At 47.5% G+C, this 23738-nt stretch overlaps 1 protein-coding gene across 1 annotated transcript in view; it reads right to left on the bottom strand.

The window, feature by feature from the left end:
- The window catches only part of MDGA1 (MAM domain containing glycosylphosphatidylinositol anchor 1), a 94871-nt gene that overhangs the window by 57076 nt on the left and 14057 nt on the right, over positions 1 to 23738 (bottom strand). Inside the window, exons 5-7 of the mRNA XM_009583583.1 lie at positions 21628 to 21897; positions 20902 to 21231; positions 17340 to 17633 (exon numbers count right to left, since the gene is read on the bottom strand). Of these exons, the coding sequence (XP_009581878.1) occupies positions 17340 to 17633; positions 20902 to 21231; positions 21628 to 21897 (894 nt within the window). The remainder of the gene's footprint in view (positions 1 to 17339; positions 17634 to 20901; positions 21232 to 21627; positions 21898 to 23738) is intronic.

A 23738-nucleotide genomic window follows, 5' to 3' on the forward strand; every position in this document is an offset into this window, starting at 1 on the left:
CACATTTGTATGTGAAATGCATGCTGATAATCCTCCCCCCACCCAATTGGCAAAGTTACGCACAAGAGAAATAAAGAGGGTGAGAGAGTGGCTAATACCTTCAATTACTGCCAGACTAATGGCATAACCCAAATCTAGATTTTTTTTTTTTTTTTTTTTTTTTTTTTACCAACAATAATCTAGTTTTTTTTTTTTTTTTTTTTTTTTTTTTGCCACAGACTAACAGGAAAATACTGTCTCTAACTCACAGCCAATTTTGCTAGTTATAGCATGGTGAAGCAGGATGATGGCTAGGCTGGATCTGGGATTCTCCTGCCCACCCGCATACCCACAAGAGGGGAGCCCTCCCACGTGTAGCGTTGTCAGACCACCAACTCTCCACTCAGATTCTGCCTCTGTCTCCTAGAAGATAACAAGATGTCAGCTCATACCCATGCATCTGTTATTACATGCTTCTGTTTAACAAATTGGGCTGGCGGTGACATGCCGCTCCCAATAGCATATAAATAGTTTAGATCCAAACATTCACTAGCAGTCAACCAATGATACTTTTTCCCCAAAAGCATCCCATATGCATTAACTTTTGGCAGAGAACCAGTTATCTTACTACTCAATAATTCATAGGTGAGCTACTCAGCTGGGTAGTTCTGGGAATAAAGCAACTCATTGCCAGTGCAAACTAAGGAAAAGGAAAAAAAAAAATCAACCCACAAAAAAGAACCAAATGAGATTCTTCTTCCAAAACAGAGAATCCACATCTTTCTTCTTAATTCAGAGTTTATCAGTAGTTTTTCCTACCATCTAACCTAATTCCCTTGCTGCAGTTTAAGCCTACTGCAAGTCCTCCCCATAGGTGTTTTTATGTCCTAGTTATCAACTCTGTCCTATCCCCCAACCTCAACAAATACTAGAAGGAGAGAATTCTTAGTCATCTTCTCCTCTCCCAAAGTCCTTGACAAGATGATGTTGACGTTTTATATGTGTGTGTGTGTATGTATATATATCTTTACAATTCTCCTTTCTCTCCTTCCTCTGCTCTTCAGGTGGCAGAAGCACAGCTTTACTTCCTATTTAGATTTTGTTTTCTCTGGGCAGAAACACTGTCCTAGAGTTTAAATGCCAGAGGAATCACATGCAAGAAGTTTGGGAAAGGAGAAAATAAAAGAGAAACCTGAATCTGCAGCTCTGACTCTCCTCATGCGCCTGGCAGAGAAAAGGAGGGCACAGGGACCTATAATGGGGCAGAGATCAACAGGTACCATTTGCAACCTTGCAAGCAGAAACAGAGCTGCTTGGCCCATCGCAGCAGAATGCATTCCCTATGCTTCCATCCACAGTGCAAAAAAGGGAAAATAGAGGGAAAAAGGCCAATCTGTGACGTTCATCGTCCTAGGATAGGCCCTCCACATTCCTGAGAAGGATTTGGAACAACTGAGAAAGGACTGATCATCCCCCCAGGTTTGACAGCAAACCCAGAGCTAGCTGGAAAAGGACCCTGAAGCCCAAATTTATCCCGTCTAACTTCAGGCTCTTCATTGAGGCACCCAAGTTAGGAACGCCACCTGCCTCCAAAGCCACTGAGTGAGAGGGACGTCTTCAGAGGACAATTCGGATGGTAGGAATCCTCTAGCTGGCATTACCTCCCTCCGTCCTGCGCTTGCACAGGGAGCCTAAGGTGATCCCAGCCCTCCCATCTCTGCTGGGTGGGAGGAATGCAGACCAAAGTAAATGCTTGTGCGACACCTGCACAGAAATGGGCAGTGCCCCTCTCCATGAACTGCTCCATGAACTCTCAGTGCCTTGTTTAACGAGTTCATCAGTGACCTGAATCATAACACACATCTGAAACTTGGGCAGCATGTCCTGCTCTTGGACAGGAGACACCTCCTGTGTTCGAGCTGCTGTGTGCCACAACAGAGCTACCCTGGGAAGGAAAACAGGCACCAGCCTGCATGTTCCCCATAACAAATACAGTGATAAATCTTTGGACTCCAGACAGCATCCAATTAGTGCCACTGCTAGGGCTCATGTCCACAGTATGCAGCTGCCGCCTACAAGGAATTGACTGAGTTTCCCCTACTCACCCACAACCAGAGGAGCTACCAGGCAGAGGTGACTGCTGACTCCAACCAGCAATCCAATAGCAACAGGCTCCTATTCCATCACCAGCTGCCTGAGCAATTCAATCACCTCCATATGTTTACATCCTTTTAATAAAAGAACTGAAAGTTAAGAGCAGGGAGGCTGCAGGAGAAAGTGCCTCCGAGAACTGCAATCCTGTCAAAATGGAGAAGAGTCCCTGCTTTAGAAATGCAATGATTGTCAGGGCCACAGGTGGTCAGTGCCTTCTGCTCACAGCTGGGCTACAGCATTACCTCACCTTCTGTTTGCAGTTTGAAAGCTAAATTGGGAGCACTGGATGATCCCTCACAGCTGCTTTCCAAACAGGCAGGCAAAGCAAGAGGCAGCATAGCCAAAAGCAGAAATGTTGATTAAAAAAAATCAGACCTGCTTTAATGATGGGGTGGTGGGATCAGAGCTGGAAAGGGGAGAGATCCAAGGCAGAAAGAGCCTGGTAGGGGAAGGAGGGCCATCCAAGGCAATTAAGATAATCAATTATTAACCAGCACTCCTTAATATGTTTACTTTGAATTCTTTGTCTTTACTAGTAAGCAAAAAGGACACATGGGGCAAAGCTAGACCAGGAAGAGTTAATACAGAGTTAATAGGTTCTCCACCTACCTACAGAGTGGAAAGATGACAAGCTTCCCCATACAAACCAGGCTCTTCCTCAGCCTCTCCTTCAGGCCTAGTACAGAATTTGGACCAAGGAGGAAGAACACGGCATAGAGCAACACCCAGTTCTCCATCACTTCTCTATCCACTGCCTCGGAGTTCTGCTGCCAATTGTTTAATATCCTGTTCTGCTAACTGTCATCATTACCCCATTTTTCCATCCTTCACCCTTGATTGATCTTGATTCATCTGAGGAAGATGACGACAATGAAAACGTAACCGTTCAGAAAGAGGCTGAAAGGATGCTCAAACTAAAAGATTTATGGCAAACATTCAGTCTCATAGATGAAGCAGCTGAGGTCAACAGATATCGAAGCAATTTTTCCCATAAGAATTAACATAACAGGGGGGGTGGTGCATACAGGAACTTAAGAAATGCATGCAATTTAAAAACACGATCAGTATATACAGCATAGAGAAATGAGAGGCAAGAACATTTTTTACTGTAAGCATTTTTGCTGTTACTCCCTGGATGGTTACCTCTTCATCATTGTCATCATCATCTTCAGATGAATCAAGGCAGATCAGATCAATCATGGGCAAAGGATGGAAAAATGAGGATAGGTTCAGGCGGTCCATCGGATGAAATGGCTGAGATCTTTCAGAATAGTGACCAGCTCCAAAAAGCCAGCTGCCAAATAGCCACCATCTCTGCCATCTGAAAGTCCTGTTTTCCCTTTCCACCTTCACACCATTACCTGCATGCATTTAAAATGTGTGAATTTCCTAAGTGCCTGTGTCCTACTCCTCCTCTATTAATTAATTATGAAAAAAATGCTTTATCTGTCCTATTAGTAACTGTCATAGCTTTTCATGAATGTATCTTCAGCAGATTGCTGGTTACAGAGAATCATCTCCCTACACCTTATTCCCAAAACTGCTAACCACCTATGGAGACAGCAGAGGATTTGGGAGTCCCATTTCTTCAGGCCTGGATGATACCGCCCGTCTCAGAGAAGGGCATGGGCCTTGAGCTATGGAGGACTCGCTCCCCCACTGGAAACCTCATGTCTTCTCTCTACATTGCCACCATGTCTGCAGAGAAGCAGCAGCACACCAGCCTCGCTGCTGAAGCGGATGCAGGCCATGCATTAGGAAGAGCACTGTCACTTCTAACAGCTGCAGGTGTTGTGGGCTCCCAGAAATCACTCTCCGGGGCTCAGGGTCTCCTCTGCAGCAGAGGGCACGGGAAGGAGGCCAATGACAGAACTGGCAATCCTTCAAGGACAGCAGCCTGCTCCCTTGACCTCCCCATCTGGCTATCAGCTCTGTCCTATCTCCTCTGGACCTGGACCAGGAGAGGGAAATTTATTAACAGTCCTGCTCACTGGATAAATCTGCTCTGACATTCGATTTTCCAGGCTGCTTCTGTGGCTGACCTCAAACTGGGCCAGGACTACGGGAACCATTTGGAGGAGCAGCAACCCTGTAATGTGGGCACATGTCTATCTCACACAGACACTTTTTCATGTTGACTGAGGAGGACTTAGGCTGCAGCAAAGGCGATATGCAGGACAAGTGGGAAGTACACACTCCATTTCTTCTCCTGATGCCTGGATTTTGGTCCAACAGATAAATGCCTGAAGCTGGTTCCATAAAGTTTCCATTGTTCGCGTTCCTGACTCTTCTGGGATACAAAAAGTAAGGCTGCTACCTTGCTCATTCTCATCCATTGCATCAAGATCTGAAAGTGGATCCTGGCCTGAGTCAGTCCATCAGCAATTATCAGGCTGAGGGTTTGCGGCAGCACACACTGTAACGTGCCATCCTGCTCCTTCCAGCCTCTCCATGATAGATAATAACACCTCCCAGGATCAGATACCCCAGGTGAAAAGGACATTTTAAACAAGTTTCAGCAATGTTTGCTGAGCCATCCCACTCTGGTGGGTAGAGAGAGGGTATAATTCTGTGTACAGCTCTGGAAAGAACCTGCGTGGACTTAAAGCTGGGAATATCTATGGCTAAATCTGTGATAAAAGCCAGAGATGATGGAAAGACAGGCTTCTCTGTCCTGTTTGTAAGACGCTAGCTGGATCTGTGTACCCTGATCTGAATTCATCAGTGCAAAAATGGCAGAATAACAGACTAACAACAGATCATAAAAACCTTAAAGGAAAAGATGGGGGAAAACTTCACCTAGCCAGGCCTTTGAGGGGAATTTTGTGATAGCATCCTGCAAACACCAGAGGAGATAAAATTATTCTGTATCCTCCATGCATGTATTGCCTATGGGAGTACAAACACAAACCAATTGGGTCAATGTAAGCAGAGAAGGCCTCAGAACAAACAGTAATAAACCTTTTTCTTCCTCACTGATTCCAGAAAAAAACATCATGGAAGATGAATGTGGGATGCAACTTTACAAGTTAAAAAATGAATGATGATTAATACAGTTTTATGGGTCCTTGGCAGACAAACTGGGCAGTGTTTGAGAAAGCAACAAGAAAAGTAACTATTTTGTCATAACATCCTCAGGCATTAGAAAGATCCTGGCTTGCTTCCACACGACAGACTAATTGAAGGTGTAATACTATTCAAATGCAGCCCACATTAAGCAGATTAAGAACACATTAACTGAAAGAGTTCAAAAAGAAATTTTAAATGGGTACACACACCACTGAGATCTCTCTAGTGTGAGGGAAGACCTTGTCTAGGAAGACCTCTCTAGTGAGATCCCATATGAACCTCTTAAACTGATGCTATTTCACATCTTCATCAAGGTCCAGCCAGCAGGTTGGCATAGTTAAAGTATATAAATTATGAAGTCCCCCATTCAGGCTATGTAGCCAACATCACATATAACCACCTTTAGTGTCTGAATGACCTTACATCCATTTGCAGCTGGGGTGACTGGGCGCAGACTTTGGCACAGCTCTGGGATGTGGCTTGTGCTTTGCTTCGTTCCCTCCCACAGCGCTTTAATGTGCAATAACTGACAGTCACCATCCTTAAGTGCCGATGTCAGGATAAGATACCAATATCTGTAGAGGACACAAAATATGCAGCAGTAAATAACATACTAGGGAGATACCTCACACAGGACAACTTGGTTTGCTTGATGGAATGTGCTTATGGTAACTGCATTCAATTTATCTTGGATAATGTAAAGGTCTGGAAAGAAAACTGTTGAGGAAAGAATGCGTCACTCTTGTTAGAGAAGAGACAGTGACTCCAAGAGGAGCCTGAGTCAATGTAACCCAGTGAACATCAGCTTTCAGCTTAATTCTGTAGTCCAGAGATGTCCAAATCCTCGGATGATTTAGCCAAAGCTTACTAAACATATTGTGAGATGGGCATCACCTCTGCATCTGCATCGGTGAAATCATTGTTGAAAATCTATTTAATACGGGTGACCACGCTGCCAGAATGATGTTGAAAAAAAAATGAGAAGAGGGCTATAAAAATGAATCAAGGGCTGGAAAACATGGCTTGCGGTGAATGGCTAAAGAGACTCTTTCCGGATTGCATACTGAAAAAAGGCTAAGAGATTACTGAGACTACACAAGGAAGAGACTGCTGATAACAAATAGCTCTTTATGTGAGAAGACAAAGGCATAAACAGAGCTTGTAGTTGGAAACTGAAATGAGACAGGCTTAGATTAAGTCGTGATAACTGAACCATGAGAGTAAAAAAATGCTGGAACAACTTACTGAGGCACACACTGGATTCTGTGTCACTTCAGTCTGTGAGTAGATGCTGCACTGAAAATGCACAACTAATCCAAGTTTAGCTCCACAAAGGTAAACTCACCTTGTTCCTCAGCTCCACCAGTGAGAGAGACTATGCTTGGCATATAACTAACTCTCCTGTCTAGACAAACAGCACAAAATGGTTAGAAAGAGATTCAAAGAGCTTTTGCTTTCTCATAATGATCAGGAAGCTGGAGTCCCAGCATTTTGGGTAGGTGGATTGGAGCACATAAGCTTCTCCAAATGGTTTTTTAAAAAAAAAAACAAAACACCACAAAACCCAATTGTCTTTCCTCCTCTCTTTAAAATCTGTAGGTAGTTTTGTTTGCATCTTTTCATTTATACATGTGAGTTGGTTCCTAAAAAGCTAATCAGAATGGAAACTTGCCCATTTCCATGCATAAACTTGGACTTTTGCAAAGCCTCATTACAAGCAGCCCAAGGGGAAGAGAAAAATCCCTAAACCAAAAAAAAACCATTTTGAGTGTTGCTCTGTATTCCTCTGATCCAGCCAACTGCCACCATCTTCTCATCCCTTTAGACCCATTATGCTCTTTCCAGCAAACCACCTTAGATGGAGGACTGCTCCCCTTCCCTCAAACCCCAGTTCCCCATTTTACAGCATACTAGGATGTTGGCTAAAGGTATTATGCATAAGCTATGAGCTGCTCAGAAAATCCCAGCAGACCTAGCACTATTAAGCCCATCTATATTGCATTAAGTTGTTATTAGCTACTGCATTCTAGCTTATGATTAGGACAGTAAAATATCTCTTTGCAATCAGCACTTGGTAAGGAAAATCCCTGTTCAGTGCAAATGCCATTATTATTTACTGTTCTCTTGACCTCAACCACAGCCACTGTTGGGAACCCCGGTTAGTTTTGGCACTCCAGCCAATTCCTCCCATCAAATGCTTGGCTGAGTTGAGCCCAGAGTTGCAGCACGTTTGTGACGGATGAGATCTACAGCACTCATTTCATCAGATGTGAGAGCAGGTCACAACAGACCAAGAGCCTACAAAGGGTCATCTGGAATGGCCTTCAGTTGCCATTCTTTCTTTAGCCAGCAGGGATTTATCCCAGATGCTTCTTCGCCACAGAAATGAAGTAATTTTCAGTCTCTTCTACACCCCACTCATCTCCTTGCAGCTTGGCAAACAAGCAGTCTCAGAAGTCAGCTTCCTCCCAGTCAACAGTAATGAAAAATTTCCATGGTTTCCTGCGATCACACATGACCCTAGAAAAAAGGACTCCCAGATCATACAAAATGCAACAGGTCTGCATGCAACTAGGAAATTTAAGCACGTCTGTCAATTCCTGGGACCGATGAGGGTTTTGCAGGTTCATCACTGGGTTCATAAAAGAAAACCAACAGTTTTACCTCAAGTCCTGGAGGCCAATTAAATTCCAATCAGAAGCAAAAGCTGAGATAAAGTAGGAGCGCGTGCACACACATGCTTATTTGTGTTTGCAATAGAGAGGCAAAGAGGAATGGAAATCAGGAACTATATGAAGTGAAATAGGGTGAGAGGGGTGCATGTTGGAAATATGATATCTGCTCATTGAGAAAACACCGTTTCCTGGCTTCAAAGAAAAAACAGTTTCTACCTCAGAGACTGGCCCAAGTGGAAAAGCACAAACTGGTAACTGAATAGTTGTTTCCTCACAGAAAGCTCCAAAAAGCCCCTATGCCCTTCCTAAAAACTGAACCCTCAGCTTCCCAGTACAGTGTCCCAGCACAGAACTGGCAGCAGGAAGACCTGCTAGGATGCAGGGAAGCCTGAGCACCTCTGAAATTTTATTCACACGCAAACAGTTTCCCTGGAGGAGTGAATGTAATTGGTGCTGTTTCAGAGCTTGGGGTCAGGATGATCACAGCTAACTAAAATTCAGAAGCCCCCCAGGATGCTTGGTTTCCTATTAGGGCTTCTGTTCATATCTGGAGTGTCTCAGGGTCTTCCCTGCATAAGCCCCCTCCTCGAAAGTGGCATTGCTCTCCTGTGGGCCTCTAGTGGGCCAAGAGAAAATAGCTCTGCTCTAGTGCCAAGGTGCAGGGAGTAGGTGAGGAATAGCATGGGAGCCTGCTCCTTCACCCTCATACGTGCTGCTTGACATGGTTTATGGCCCAAAAATCATGGGAGAAAAGCAAAGGCGCAGGCACAATGCCATGACACCACATAGCTCTCTCTGGGAAAGAGGCTGGGGGAAAAGAGCCTCTGCTCCCCTGGCACAAGTCCTGTGTCAGGTCTGATGTCCTATGCAGGTGTGGACAGCTGTTTTCACTCCTCTGTGCCTCAGGCTTTTGTGCAGAGGCTGAGAGTTATCATGAGAAAATGAATTGCTTTTTTTGCCTGCTTGGTGTCTTCCTGGTTCCCCTAGTGAGTTCTGCCCCGTGGCATCTCTCTCGCCACAGCTGGGCACTCAACATGCTCATATCCTGGTCACCGAGAGGCAGAATTTGATATGGACAGGGCATTCCCCCCTTTCCTGTCCTGTGACCCCAGCCTTAAAATATGAGAGCTGACAGCAGTTTTGTAACTCCCTCTATCCCCTTGCCCCATGTCTCCTGATGCCAGTGTCACCGCATATAGCGCATGCCTTCCCAAACCTACTTTGCTCAGGTCTCAGCAGCAGCTCTCTCTTTTGCTAGAACATACATACAAACCTTCCCATCCTTTTAGCTCTCCCATCCCCAGTCTTCTCCACTGGCTTTTCTTTTTCAAATATACTCACTACACCCAAGCCATACAAGCAGGTACCATCTTCTCCTCTCCCTAATGCACTCCCCATAAACTCAGATCCCAGTCCCGTCCACCACCTCTGGCAGAGAATATCCCGCCACCCCACGCTCCAGGATCCATGGCCCTTTCTCTGCCTTGGCCAGTTCCCACATCCCCTGGACATGTACTGGTGCTGCGCAGACCAAGAGAGAAAGCTTGGCAACAGCTGCTGTGCCAAGATCACCATCTCTGGCTGACTGGAGGTAAGCACGTGGCAGAAGTATTCCCAGTATATGTTAGAGAGGAACCTGCGTTATATCCCATACAAACAGAAGCAGAGCCAGGACAACCTCTCCCTCCAGCCAGGCTGCCTCGATGCAGTCTGGGTACCACCAGCTGTATCGCAGTTTGGAGATCTTTGATACAGGTGGTTTCACCTACGGCCTAAACCCAGACAACAACAACAGGGCTCAAAACCAAAGCGGTTTCTTCAGAACGGCAAGATGGGAAGCACTGGGAAAGCGTCTGACAGTACTTCGGCAGCAGTATGCTCCTGTGGCTTAAAGACAAGGACACGCTTGGGCGAGACCCAAACATGCACAGCCTTGCAGGATGCCCAGCAGAAAGCATTTGAGAGGATTCTGGAGTTGTTTTTTATCCCAGTTGTATAGCTAGGTGCTACAGGGAAAACAGCTGCCATGGAAGGAAAAATCTTAAAAGGAGTGTCTGAATTAGAACAGTATGAGATGTGGTGTTCAGCCCTGAAAGGGCCATGGTAGGTGAGAAATTGTCCACAGAGAGATGATCAAGACTGACTGCTATCCACTGTGTCTATACAGCTCTTGTCTCTCCTTTCCTAACAAAACTGTATAGCTTGGATGTCTCTGTCTTGATAAAATTAAGTTGCTCTTCCTGGAGAGTCTGGCCAAAAACCAGGATAATGGCAGCTTATGGAAAGTATATTTGTTTCTCCCAACAATATCCGAGAAATGGATCAGCTGATTTAAACCAGTTCCCTTCTGAACAAACAAATTCATCTCTCTAGGCGAGGAGCTCTCACACAAGCTTTTACTCAGCCTATCATTACAACCGCAGAAGTGTTTAGAGATGAGCAATGAGCTGCACAGAGGCTGAACGGCAGTGCGGGCAGGCTGCAATCTCATGTAGCAGACTCAGGTCCCCTCTTTAAGGAGGGCTCCCAGCTTCCTGATGCACATATCTGGGTATCATCCTCTCTTCTTTCACGGTCATTTACCCAGGGCACAGCGAGGAGGCCTCCCGGTACTTTGCATCTGACGTGTGGTGCCACAGACTGAACATGTCAGCTTTGCAAAATCTGCTCCCCAGCCTCCACTGCTCTGGTGAATCCTCCCTGCCATCTGGGCCTTTTGCTTTATGGTCTCAAGTCTTCATTACCTCCTGGCCACCACAGCGTGCAGACATGCTCTGTCAGATCAATTTCAACCAAAGAGGTAAATCGGAAAAGCTCTCGGGGCGCAAGGGAGAATTCCCAAGAAAATCTCAGTGAGTGGCAGCACATGGGAACCTTCCCCACAAGGCAGCAAGCAGAGAAGAGACCAGAGTCCTGCAGAGCAAATCCTAGCTGCTACACACCGAGGAGAGAAATTCAGGCCAGCCAAAATTCATACAACCGCTTTACCCTGTGAAAGATGCTTTCCTCCAAAGCTGCATACACCAAACGCTACAAAAAAGCGGCACTGGGAGTCCTGGGGCTTTGCTCCGCAAACATAAAGGTGGTCACAAAGAAGAAGGTTTTAGCTAAGCATCCTTAGCCTGTCAGACTACCTGCCCCTCAATGCCACGAGGCCGGCAGGGGGGTAGGGCCGACAAGTCCTAGACAAACAGGAGCCATCCTCTTTTCAGCCACATTTGGTACAACCCCATCTTAAGACCCAATCCAAAACCGATGTAAATGCTGTCACGGCCCCGGTCTGCCAGGCCCCAGGACCAATAGATGGTAACTGTTAAAACAAATCTGAGGCCAGCTAAGCCTCTGTGGTTGTTACTGTGCTCTGAACCGTGGCCATTTGGGTTTACAGCCATGACGGAGTAGAACTGATTCCTCCTTCAGCCTGTCCTTAGACTGACAACTCTAATTAGTTGTTAGCAGCCCAGGCACTGGGAAGTGGAGTGAGCAATCCTAACGCTGTATCGCCGAGGACAGCGCTACGTGCACAAACACAAGCTCTGAGCAACTTAATCCCAGACACAATACTGCAAGCGAAAAGTGTGTTGACAATCAGGAACAAATCTCCCTGCTCTTAAAGGGGGGAGCAAGGGGGCTCTGTGTATTGATAGAAACACAGAAATAACGTATACTTTCAGCTTAGCCACACAAACCTCTGTACAACAAATTGGAGGATAAACAGGGAGGATTTCCATCAAAGTGGGACCTAACAACCAGGTCAGGCTTTGTTCAGACTGGTGGTTCGAGGTCATACCCACGACTACAAATGATTTTCTTCTTTTCGCTAATGAAAGTCTCCAGGTTTGCAAACACTGAACTTGCAGAAGGCACAGTTTTCCCGTGGCTTTGAATACAGACACACCTTCCCCAGAACATCAGTCATTCTTAAGCCTCTGATGGTCTAAAATGAACCAGAACACCCCAGAGCTCTGGTTGGTAGGAGAGCCCGAGGTTTCCCCCTCTTGGGAGCAAGACCTGTACCATATATCACAGCAATACTGAAGCATGAATGGAAGGGGCAGGAAAGCCCCAGCCACTGCAAGGGTAGAAAAATCACCTTCTGCCCCCAGGTTAGCTCCTGAACTGCACTCCTCAGCTTGGAGGAGGGTGTCAGGATGGACTTCACTGATGAAAATAATAAAAAAAATTAAAACAGTCATTATTAATAAATACACTCAGAAATGAAACCAGCCAAGTCTAAAATTGTTAGCAGACGGGTCCATACTCCAGCTCACATGGCCAAGCAGCAAGACAGATAAGCCAGCTCAGTCACAGATACGGGTCAGCTCTGGCCACAGACAGTCTCATTTCTCTTAGACTCCCTTCACATAGGCACAGAGAGCTGCAGGGAGCTCTCAGGAGCCAAAAGCCCAGTCCTAGCCACTCTGCAGAAACATCTCCATGCCAGGAGCATGTCTCAAGAGCGCTTTTAATGGAGCAGTTAATATCAAAGCTTATGTTTCAGAGGGGGCAGGGCACCAGCAAAGAGCACTGACATTGAGCTACGGCTTCAACAGTTGATCGAAACAGTTTAATGCATTTCCATTTCCAGTTGCGTGGATCCAGCAATGCTTCTTACTTATTTACAGTATCACCCCCTCCTCTCCTCTCTGCTCTTCTGTTTGCTACATAGATAACAGGGCAAATTGATGCTGACTATTGCCTGCCTGATGTACAGCATTGCCAATGGGTTCAGCAAGAGTAATGAGTCAACAGCGTGTGACCAGGAATAACATTTGCCAGCGTGTGAGCTTGAATAGGAAAACATATCTCTGCCCACCTGAACATTAGTTTAAGTGACAAGGGCAACAGATGCCCCAGCAGGACGTATTCTGGCTGCCTTCCGGGTCAGGGCAGAGCCAGAGCTGCTGGTCACTAGCCCTGTGGCAATGCCTATGCCTAGGACTATGCAATGGCTCCTGAAATCCTGTTAACCACGATAACTGCCTCTCCCAAGAGAATGTCAGTCTACTTTCCTGATTACACTTAATATTCCTATGCTTTGAAGATAAAGCCCAATAATCCACCTGCTGCTTAATGCGGCAAAACTACCTAAGGGCAGTAATCCTTTGGAGATCAATCCCAGATGACTGCGGACTACTATTTTGGATCCAGAAGGGGCCAAATTCGCAGGCCATGTTATTTCAGGGAAGGAGCCACTCAGGTTAATTCCTTTTCTAGTCTTTCTCCTGCCAAGATCTCACCTGCTGTGTGACACAAAGATGAGAAACAGGATCATCCTTCAGACTGACTATCCAAAACAAGGTCAACCCTATGTAAATACCTCCTCTTCCTTCTTCCCTTCTTTCTCTGGGCATTTAGAGACACCAAGACTTCTGCCAAAGACAAAAATGGCACCAGCAAAAGTCTGCTTATCCAATCATCAGAATTTGGTGAACTAATTAACATCTCTCAACAGAGGACATGGGTGCTCTGCTACCAGGCTTTGGTGGTTATCCAAAGAGGGAGAACCCATTCAAGTGACCGAGCAAGGGCCTGAGACAGCGAGTAGTGAGTGCTGTGATGGAGGATAAACCTATCTGTGGGAAAATACCGGAGCAGATGTATCAAGGATCAGGTATGATGAGGAATGTAGGGTTGAGCTGGACTTTGACTGAGCCGTCCAGTAGTTTATGACATGCTGTTCAGGATTGACAAAGCATCAGCGCTGACACAGTATCATTCAAGCAGGATAATGTACTACGATTGCAATTTACACCACACTGTTATATGAGGCTCTAACAGAGCAAATGTAATATTCACTGTGATAAGACAGTCATCTGAAAGGCCAGTTCTAGCAACAGCTAGAGTTTAGAGTCACTACTAATCTTTGTAATTCATGGCAATGTTATTTTGACCAGGCTTTTAGGATACATCGCTAATATATTTTTTGCAATGTGTTATTATGTACTTGCTAAATTTGTATCTAGGTAGCATTCTTTTCACTGATCCACACATACACCCTTTCTTTCTTTCCTCCTTTCATACATATTGGCTCAAATGACACTTTGTATTCCAAAACCCAGAGTGCTGCACATTTTCAAGCCCAGTGTGTGTTTTACAGCCTTACGCTATCTCACCTACACAGGGTGACCCAGCCCTGATTTTAAACCCACCTCTGCAGAGGATTCATTCTGCTGGGATTTTCTTGAGTGAGTACCTGGTCCTGAAAAAAGCCTTGACAACAGCATTGATATTATTAACAACAGCACTCTGCCCTTCCATTACTATTTTTATTTCAAGATTTCAAAGTGCTATGTTTATTATGCCCCACAAATCCTTGAAGAGATAGGTCAGTTTTATTCCTGTTTTGAAGACACAGGAAAAGATGACAAGACACTGCCGTTCCAAGAGGTAGCCAGATTTCCGAGAGTTCTGACAAGCCCAATTTCTCGCTCTAACCAGTATACAACATTTCTTCATCCTAACCACAGAGCTATAAGGCTGCAAGGACTTTCATGAACTTATTAATCTTCCAAAGCTCTACAGTTCAGACCAACAAGTCCACGGAACAGACCATCCAGCTTGTCAGAGAGCTGATAATAGACAATTACAGCTCATAAGATGAAAGGAGAGCAACTTTTTCTGCTTGCAAAATACAAAAAATAATAAAAAGCACAAACACTTTTTTTTTTTTTGACAGCTGACTTGTTCTTTTTGTCTTCTTACCCTCTTTCCACTACTGCAGTGCAGTTGGCAAAGCCTATTTCTGGGCTAGTTTGTTACAATACAGCACTATATGCATGAGGGTGAGGGGAGAAAAAGAAAAGAAAAGAGAAACACAGAAACAGGTTCTGACATCTAATCAGATCTGCTGTATTGATTTTGCAACTTTAGCTTTGGAGCAAATCAGAGAAACAACCACATTATCACCCAGAATTCGCTCTTCCCTTGAGTGAGCCAGTTCAGAAGGAGCTCACACCGACACATAAACAGGCACGCCTGCATGCACACACGCGCACGCCTGTGTGGACGCACACCCCACCTAAGCAGTTCTCCGGTGGGATGGGTGGGCTGGGGGAGGCGGGGAAAGCGCTCATCACGGAGGCTGCAGGAGCCACACGATTCCCATTTCTGACAAGATGAGAATTCCGGAGCAAGCCACTGGACTAATGAGCTACCCACATTGGAGAGCAGCGTTTCAATCAACCACAGCGGCCCCCGCCTCGGCACCCACCTCCTTCCAGCTTCGTGAGCAAGGAGGAGAGGGATAAACAGGGACTGTGTTGTTTGCTGGGGTGTTTTTTTTGCGCGGGGGGAAGGGGGGGAGCCTATAAAGGGGACGAGGGCAATTCTTGCCCTACTTTCTTGGATCGCAGTTTGTTTTTCATGCTGATGGAAGGAGCAAATTGACAGCCCTGAAACCAAAGCTGCCTGCTCAGTCACAGAATAGGCAATGCCACCGTAAGGTCATTCCACAGTTTCCAGGCAGGAGGAGACAGCTCAAGTGTACAAACTCAGTACACACCCAGCTCCAACTAAGAAGGGAGAGGGAAGAGGGTCATTTGGGTGGGCTGCCGTATGGACCATGCCACCATTACATGGGCGAGATCACAATAAAGCATTGTTTGGCCTTGGGAAAAGGCTATAGGAAGAGTATGCTGAGCTGCTCTTTACACAGAAGTTCATCACGTCTTTTGCCTTCTTGGGGGTCACGTCAAAGGCTCTGATCCAGAACAGCTTCTGGCTTGTACCCACCATCTTTCTTCTGTGGGGAGTCATGTCCTCCCCCTCCAGCCCAAGATTCAGGACTGTGATCCCCCTCCAGACCACCTAGCAAGCCTGAATTCATCCCAGGCTCAGCACCGCTGCTCCCTCTGCAGGGGCAATGAGGGTCAGTGAGGACCACACAGCCTTCAAACACCAACACCAAACTGGGGACGCGAGCAGCTCTGATGGTTCTTTGCTCCAGAGTGAGATTTTGCTGCATCTCCCATCAGTTCTTGGGGTGACCAAGGGTCACCCTCCCTGCCTTGTTCTGCCAAGCCCCACATGCCTGACCCAGTCTGCCTTCCAAAACAGCTTAAACCAAGATGCACATTTCCACCCTGCTTAAGGGAAGCTTCTCCACACATACTCACCTGCATAGAAATCTGCACACATTTCCCTGTCCCCATCCTGTGATTTAATTCCTGCCATGCTCCTGAATGGACAGAGATAATTTTAAAAGGGCATCTTCGAATACTCAAAGGACCTGCAGGATTTCACACACCCCCGTTACTGCTGTGCTCCCAGCAGCTCACATCTGTGAGCAGTGTGTCCGGTTGGCTTCAGCCAGGTTCTCCGCTCCGGTCTCACTTCTCTTCTTCCTGAGGAGCAAGCCTGGGAGGAGTGTGGCGGCATGTCTAATAAGAGCTGCTGTGCTGTGCGTGGAGGCTCGTCAGTCACAGCCCAGAGGCAGCGTGCCTAGGTGCAAATTAACCTGCTCCCTACCCACCCCACACCTGCCAGATCCTCGCTGCTCAGAGGACCCTGCCAGAGTTCAGCAATCGCACTATCCCGATGGGACGAGGTTTGAGGGAGGGCTACTCCTACAGTCACAGCTCCTTCCAGACCAAGGCATTTTACCCAGCTGCCTTCCCCCTGTCCGATTCAAAGTCTTGAAGGAGAGAGCACAGACCCCTGCACGTCAAAACAGACCTCAACAGCATGGGAGCTGAGCAGGCACTCACTTCTCTGGAGGGAGAAACCACTGCAGGGAAAGGACGGAGACAGTCACCCAACGCAGACACCAGCAGCATCCCTCCCTCTATGTTCACCTTTGTGCACAGATATCGCCTTCAAGTGGGGCTGGGAGCACCACCCATCGCTGAAATCACTTAATACACCATATGCTAAGAATCAGTTTTCTGTTACTCACAGCTTTATTGCATGGAAACCATTTGGGAGTATGCAGTCCCTATTAGGGTCTGCCTAGCACTGCTTTTCAGGCAAAATGGTTCAGGCATGTCCAGAAATGACAGCTGGGCTAACTAAGTTGAAGAAAGGGTTGTGGGGTGGAAATGGTCTAATTAACATTCATTTGCTACCTTTTGAGTGCTTGACTTTACAAACTTACTGACATACCCTGAAGGTATTTTACACATATGTAATGCACACAAACACACACCTGGTAAAGCTGCTGTTCTGCACTCATCCACTGATAGGGAAACGGAAAGCATTGTATACAAACACACACAACACCTCTCCCTTCCACTTGCAACATGCTGGCTGTACAGTATCCTGCCCCTAGCCTTGTGTAGCCAGACCAATTAAATATAAACTGTTCAAAGATCCCCAGACAGAAGAGATGTGTCTGCTCAGCCCAGTAAGAAAGGTCAACTCTGCCGGAAAGCAGCACTGAGTGTGTCAACCCTGCTTAGCCCATAGGCTTCTGTGTACACAGGCATTCAGACAGGTGCTCCAGTACGGTATGGTTATACTCACACTGCACGTTGAGCTGCACCAGGGCTTCCCGGGGTCTGATGTTAAAGCCATTGTACCTGGCTGTCTGACACTTATAGGTACCGCTCATTTCTCGGCTCACGCTCTCCAGGCGCAGCTTCCCATCATATGTCTCCATCGTCATTGTCCCTGAAGGCATGGGGGTTTCCTTATCTACCCGGGACCAGATGATGGGTGGCTTGGGCTTCCCTCGAACCTCGCACTGCAGCTCAGCCCGGGACCCCTCCCGGACGGTGATTGTGGACTGACCCTTAGGGACACTGATGGTCGGTGGCACTGAAAGGGAGACAAGAATCATTTTACAGCGAGTTTCCAGCAAGCAAGGAATGTTCTTGAGATGCTTGTGTTCCAGTCACACCAACAGTCCTGAACTCCAAAGGTTTCCACTTGACACAGTGCAACCCCTACAGGAACACACTGCCCACGTAAGTCACCCTATAGGGTCTGGAGCTGCAGGGCATCAAGGAAGATCCAACAATGTATCCCAATGCCAACGGCAAGTACTAGCTGTATTGGGACACTCTCCCAGCTCCCACCCCTCTGGTTGCAAAATGCTGTCCAGCAGCAGGGCTAGCATAGAGGAACCCAAAGGCAAAAGCCTCCTTGATCTATTTCTCCACTTCTGGTCAGTGAATTTCCCAAATGGAACAGCAGTCTTTTAGCCAAGAAATAGAAGTGTATCTGCCAAGGTATCTAGTTCCATTATACAGGTCAGACCGAAACTAAGACTTCTAGGGTTAGTGCATGCAGATCGCATGTCCAGCCTTATCAGACATCCAGGATCCCTGTTTGCTCCTAAACCACAGCAAGGAGCCCGCTCTGTTAAATGCCTTTGGTTACTTTACATTGAGATTCACAGTGCACTAGTTATCTCTGGCTCACTTGAGCAAGAGATGGGTCCCAGCAAAGATCACTTCTAGCATCCCTTCCAGGCCAGGCTGGGAACAGCTCACCCAACAGAACTGCTGCCGAGCCGGGGTTAGATCTGGAGGCACGGTAATGCTCAGAAATATCCAGCTATCAACAGACAAACAAAACTTTGCTGATAAACAAAGCTCAAAAGAAACCCAATGACTGCAGCTAAAGGGTGCAGAGGTGTTGGTGGGAAGAGGTTTGCTGTTCACGTCCCCAACTCCACCAAGAACCGAGGAAGGGAATGTTTGTGCTAAACCCCATGTAATATTGACATTTCATTTGTATTAGGCTTCAGAGTTAACAGTTCAACTGAGGTAAATAGGGCCGTAATCATTTTCTGAAAGCTCCTCTTTCAGCCCTTCCTGCTGAATTGACACTTCCATAACTGCAAGGGCCACATACTTCGTTTCCATTTAAATCAAAGTTTAGAACTACAGAGGCTGTAACAAGCTGGTCTGACCAACGTTAGCTCAATTCAACTCCAGCAAAGGAGTGTGCTACAGTAATTGCACACGTTACAGCCCACAGCTGCTTTAAGAGCAAATTTAGGATGGCTCCAGCCCAATCTCTCTCTGCAGTGACCTCCCCATGCAACAGGGAGGCCACATTTTCAATTTGCAGGTCTCCTGTGGGCTGGGGAATCTCATCACACCCTGTCCCGCACAGCGTGAAGGGACGACAACACTCTCGGCACCCAGCACTGCCAGCAGCTGCTCGCCTGGCGAGAGGCAATTTTCTCCATGGGGAAAAGCTGTAAATTGCATTTGAAGATTTTTTTTTTAATTAAAGCTATCTCCTCAGAGCTGCTCAGTGGAAGCAGCCACCTTGGCGAGCTCCGGCTTCGCTCAGCAGGGAAACATGCCGCCCTCCTGCTTTGATCCTGCGGTCTGGGGAAAACCCGCTGGGTTTTTATGCGGGAACCACATGTCAGAGACGGCTCATGTCTGTTCGTGGGGATGCCGCACGCTGGACAGCCTCAGCCGCTGCATGAAGCTGCTCCAGTGGGGACGGCCATTTTCATTCCCTGTGTCACAAAGCAGTCCCGCTGGCCCAGGATGCCAAAGAGAGGCGTCAAAACGCTCCAGGTTGCCCTCCTGTCCTTCCCCGTCAGCAGCATCCACACGAGCATGTGGGGCTCACCCTCCACCGGCCGGGCCAGAGCACGGGGCAACCTGCCACCACAGACACCTCCTTTGAGGCAGCAGCCAGCTGGCACCTGGACCAACACCTGCACCAACGGACACTGCTCAGCCTTTTGGTGGGATCATCCAGGGTCTCCCAGCCCTTCGCCGCCTCCTACCCTTGCAGTCTTAAACACAAATGCACTCTGCCATCTAGTGATCTTGGGCAAAAAGGATTGCTCCTGGCGGCAGCAGCTGCACAAGGTTGGGAGAGCTGGCTTTGCACCAGGATTGGGGGGTTCCCCAGGTTTTACTCCCTGCTGGTACAAGGGGGATGGTGTCTGCTGGCACAGAGAGAGCCCAACTTGCCAGGGCGGCCAGCAGAAGGGAAGCACCACCCTTTGCTGTTTAGTAGGTCCATGGCACGGTCAGGGCTCGGTCTCCAGGCTGCTAATGAGCACTGGGCACAGTCCCATTGGGAGCAGGCTGGCCCCAGTGTTTCTGCTGGGAGACAGGGGCTTCCCAAAGCATCAAAAGCAGTCACAGCACCTTCTGCTGGGGGGCTGAAATGAGCAATGTCCAGAATCAAGACTGGGATCAGCCTGATCAATGGATCCAGCACAAGCAGGGACTGAGAAAGAACTTTACATGAAGGTTCAGGACAAAATCTGTGGGCAGCTGGCCCCCTCGGGAGTCCTCACCAGATTACTAGCCCAATGCTGCTTTGTGCCATACCCTTAAAGTCCTGGAAAGGCAGCAAGGTGACATGGATGTAATGGAGAGCAGAGCTGGACCCACCACTTCCCCAGAAGCAAAAAGGCAGCCCTGAGACCCTGCATTTCAGTCCTCAAGGTGACTGACAAACACACTTACGGATTAGTCCTGTCCTCACCAAGCCACGGGGTGAAGCTTTGACCCTGATTTTAAAGGGAGGAGGCATTTCTAACACTTGGACTCCTACAGAGAGTGCTCAAGACAGATTGCAACTGCAATCCAGTAAACATTGAAGCTCTTCATACAATTTGCTATGACAGATGATACCAGTCTCCTGGCCACAGCTCTGAAAAAAGGGACATTCCTCATAAGCAATGCCAAAGAGAGGAAAGAGCAGCTTGCTTTCTCTTTTACTCCCTTCTAAGCAAAGGGACGTTTGAAGTTTGGTGAAATACCACCCCCTCTTTCTTCCTTCCTTCACAATTTGGAAGCTTTGAACAATCACACTCTAAACCTGTCTCTGTAGCTTTGACTGGACTGCACTTTGGACTTTTCATAAAGAGAAAACATAAAGGAAGATCTGCTTGGTGCATAACGCATCTGGCAGAGGATCTGTAACTATTATCCATCTCCAGTCTCAGCCAAATGCTTGCCTGAGGATGTGATACTTTTTCCCACTGGGATTCAAGACACTCATGTGAGGTCCTTCAAAAAAGCTAGAGGGATGGGGGTGGGGGGCAGCTAGTGATGCCAACCACTCTCCTGGGGTCCCCAGCTGCCACAGAGAGGCTCACCTGTCTCTGAGGAGATGTTCACCTCTACACTGAGGTCAGGAATGGGTGCTCCCTGGAAGGTAGCCACGCACAGGTAGGTGCCGTAGTCACTGAACCTCAGGTCAATAATCTCCAAGCTGCAGGTCACAGGTGGGAGCTCGGGGTCATTCCTGGTGATAAGCAACCGGTCTGAGAACCTGGCTGGTTTCCCATTCTTGTACCAGGAATAGACAACCTTCTCCTGGGGGACAGCATCCACGTGGCACGAGAGCTTCAAGTCCTGCCCTAACTGGATGGTCTCGCTCTCTTTGATCACATCAGGTGTGATTTGGAACGTGGCATTTTTCATGGCTGGGATGAACACAAGTACAAAACTGGTTAGGGACAGAAAAGTGTCTTGGGACAGGACAACAGCTCTTTGCTCCTCAGGAAGGCAACATCTCCATGCAAAACCTGCCTCAAGAGCTCCCCCAGTTATGTTCCCACAACAGATTCCCAGGGCCTCACATCCGGCAGTCTGGGATCATTCTCTAGCCCAGGACAGTGCTACAGCCCAGGATGAGGCTGCAAGCAGTGTTAGCACAGCTGCTGGTCTGGGACCAAAGAAGCTTGCACAGCAGCTTCTCCAGAATACTAATCTCTTCTAAGTATCACATTCACCCTCAACTGTACAAGAACAGCCAGGAGAAATGCAAATCTAGCCCCTCCACCCTGAAATCCCATGCTCTGAGAAAAAGAGCAACTTACACCGCACCAGCAGGTTCACTGTCTTCTTTGCTGGGTTCCCCACGTTGTTGATGGCCGTGCAATTGTAGTAGCCTGAGTCCTCAACGCGGATCCTCCAGATAGTGAGGTTGCCTCCTTGCACAAGGCTGTTGGGAGGCATTGGCCCAGGAGAGTGAGACCAAACCACCTCTGGCTGTGGATCACCGCCCATCAGAGAGCACTGCATAGTGATGTTGTCACCAGGGTTGACCACCAGTGTCTCATTGACAGACAGCTTCAGAGCAGGTGGGGCTGGAAGAGTACAAAGAGGGACACTTCAGAGCTTGAAAAAGACCCACCCACTTGCCTGTGCACAGCTTCATACCTTCTAGGATTTGTTCTTGAAGATGGCTGGTTTGAGGAGGGAAAGCTGGAGGGATCCATGAATTCATTACAAATACAAGGTGTTTGCGAACCTAAAGCATTATCATTACCATGTCTTTGAGTTAGAGCACCCTGCTCTGTTATGGCTAGGAAACACTGCAGGCAGGACCTCACACTGCCCCAGAATGGAGATCATACCTAAAACACTGCACTGCTAGTGCTTATGCTTGGGGCACAAGCTAGGTATGATATTTTAGCAGTGTTTAGTGCAGGTTCTCTAGGCTTAGGACTCAGGTCAGAAGAAAAGCTTGATGAACCCCCTTTGCGCAGGTAAGAGGGGCAACCAGACAAAATTTGGCAGTGGAAAACCCAAGGCTAGAGGCTTCTTGACTCCCGATGCAAACAACTGCAGCAAGGCAGAAGGGCAACGGAAAGCTGCTGTGGCTCTGCGTTACTTACCTGCACTGCACCCAGCCCACTCCCCCGCAGACACCACAGTGCCTTCTGTTCTCCCTGTATGTTAACTCCCCTGGCTCTAGACAGGCCCTGCAGAAGCATCGCTGGAGAAAAGGCTCAGCTGGTAGCTCCTACCAGAGCACCTGTATCTCCTTTGCTGCAACACTATTGTATGAATCACAGCTAGTCTGCTTATGCCTTGGGCAGACACAGCACACTGGACGGAGCCCTGAGAAAGAAAGAAAAGAAAAACAAAAAAAAAGCAGGAGAACGAGAGATGCATTGTCATAAGGCATGGGAAGTTGCATTCATGGATTGAGTTTAGCATCTCAGGACCCGATCCAAAGCATGCTGGGAAGCTCACTGGGATGTCAGTGTTTCCTGGATGGTTCTCACAATCCCAAGGGAAGGTCAGGCAGAGCACCAGGTGTATGCCCAGTCACAGCCTGCTCCTTCTACCTGACCACCAGAGCTCCACCCTGATGGAGAGGTGAAGGAGAAAGGACAGGCTCAGAGGAGCCTGCTTGAACCCAACAGCTGTTTGCATTTGAGAACTGCTGGGATTAAACCACTCCTGTCATACAGAGTTGCCATCCCAAGAAGGAGTTTTGGGGAAGGTGTACCATTAAAAAAAGACCTCAGCTATCCTATGATACGCCTCTCCATCTCTTGCACCCAACTAGATGTCTTTGAGAGGCAAAGCCTTTGCCAGGCAGCTGGCCCCTGCAGCTCAGAACCTGACAGAGAGGACCAGGACCTGCCTGCACCATGACAGACCATCAACAGCAGCTCTGCACTCGCTCTTAACCTCCTTCACGTCCACAGGTGTCAAATACACTTCTCTATAGACCTGGAGGCTATAGACCAGGTCCCGGAGATTGTCTTTCATGCACAACTGAACAACTGGGACTGATTCAAAATGTCTAGACAACCTGTCCTTTCAATACCCTAGTACCTGTTTTGGTTTATTTTATTTCTGCACCCTTCTCACTAAATCCTCCTCCAGGAACTGATCCAAAAAACTTCCCTTTGTATTCTCTATTTCGTCCCATGAAAAGCCTTTTAAAAGCCCTTGTTGGCACCATCACTGGTTCCATCCAGACAGAGCTGAGAAAGTAGCAGTCCCCAGCACAAAGGCGGGGAGCATGTTTTAAGTAACAGCCATAATAATGCAAAATAAGACATTGTTCCATATTCATGAAGCCTGATTTAACAGCATCATTATTTCTGCCTCTTCTCTCCCTGGACCCTGCGTTAATGAGCTGTGCTGGATTTGTGTTGGATCTCTGAATTACAGCCCACACAAACAAGGC

The sequence above is a fragment of the Fulmarus glacialis genome, unplaced genomic scaffold (genome assembly GCF_000690835.1).
Source record: "Fulmarus glacialis isolate BGI_N327 unplaced genomic scaffold, ASM69083v1 scaffold758, whole genome shotgun sequence".
Lineage (NCBI taxonomy): Eukaryota > Metazoa > Chordata > Aves > Procellariiformes > Procellariidae > Fulmarus > Fulmarus glacialis.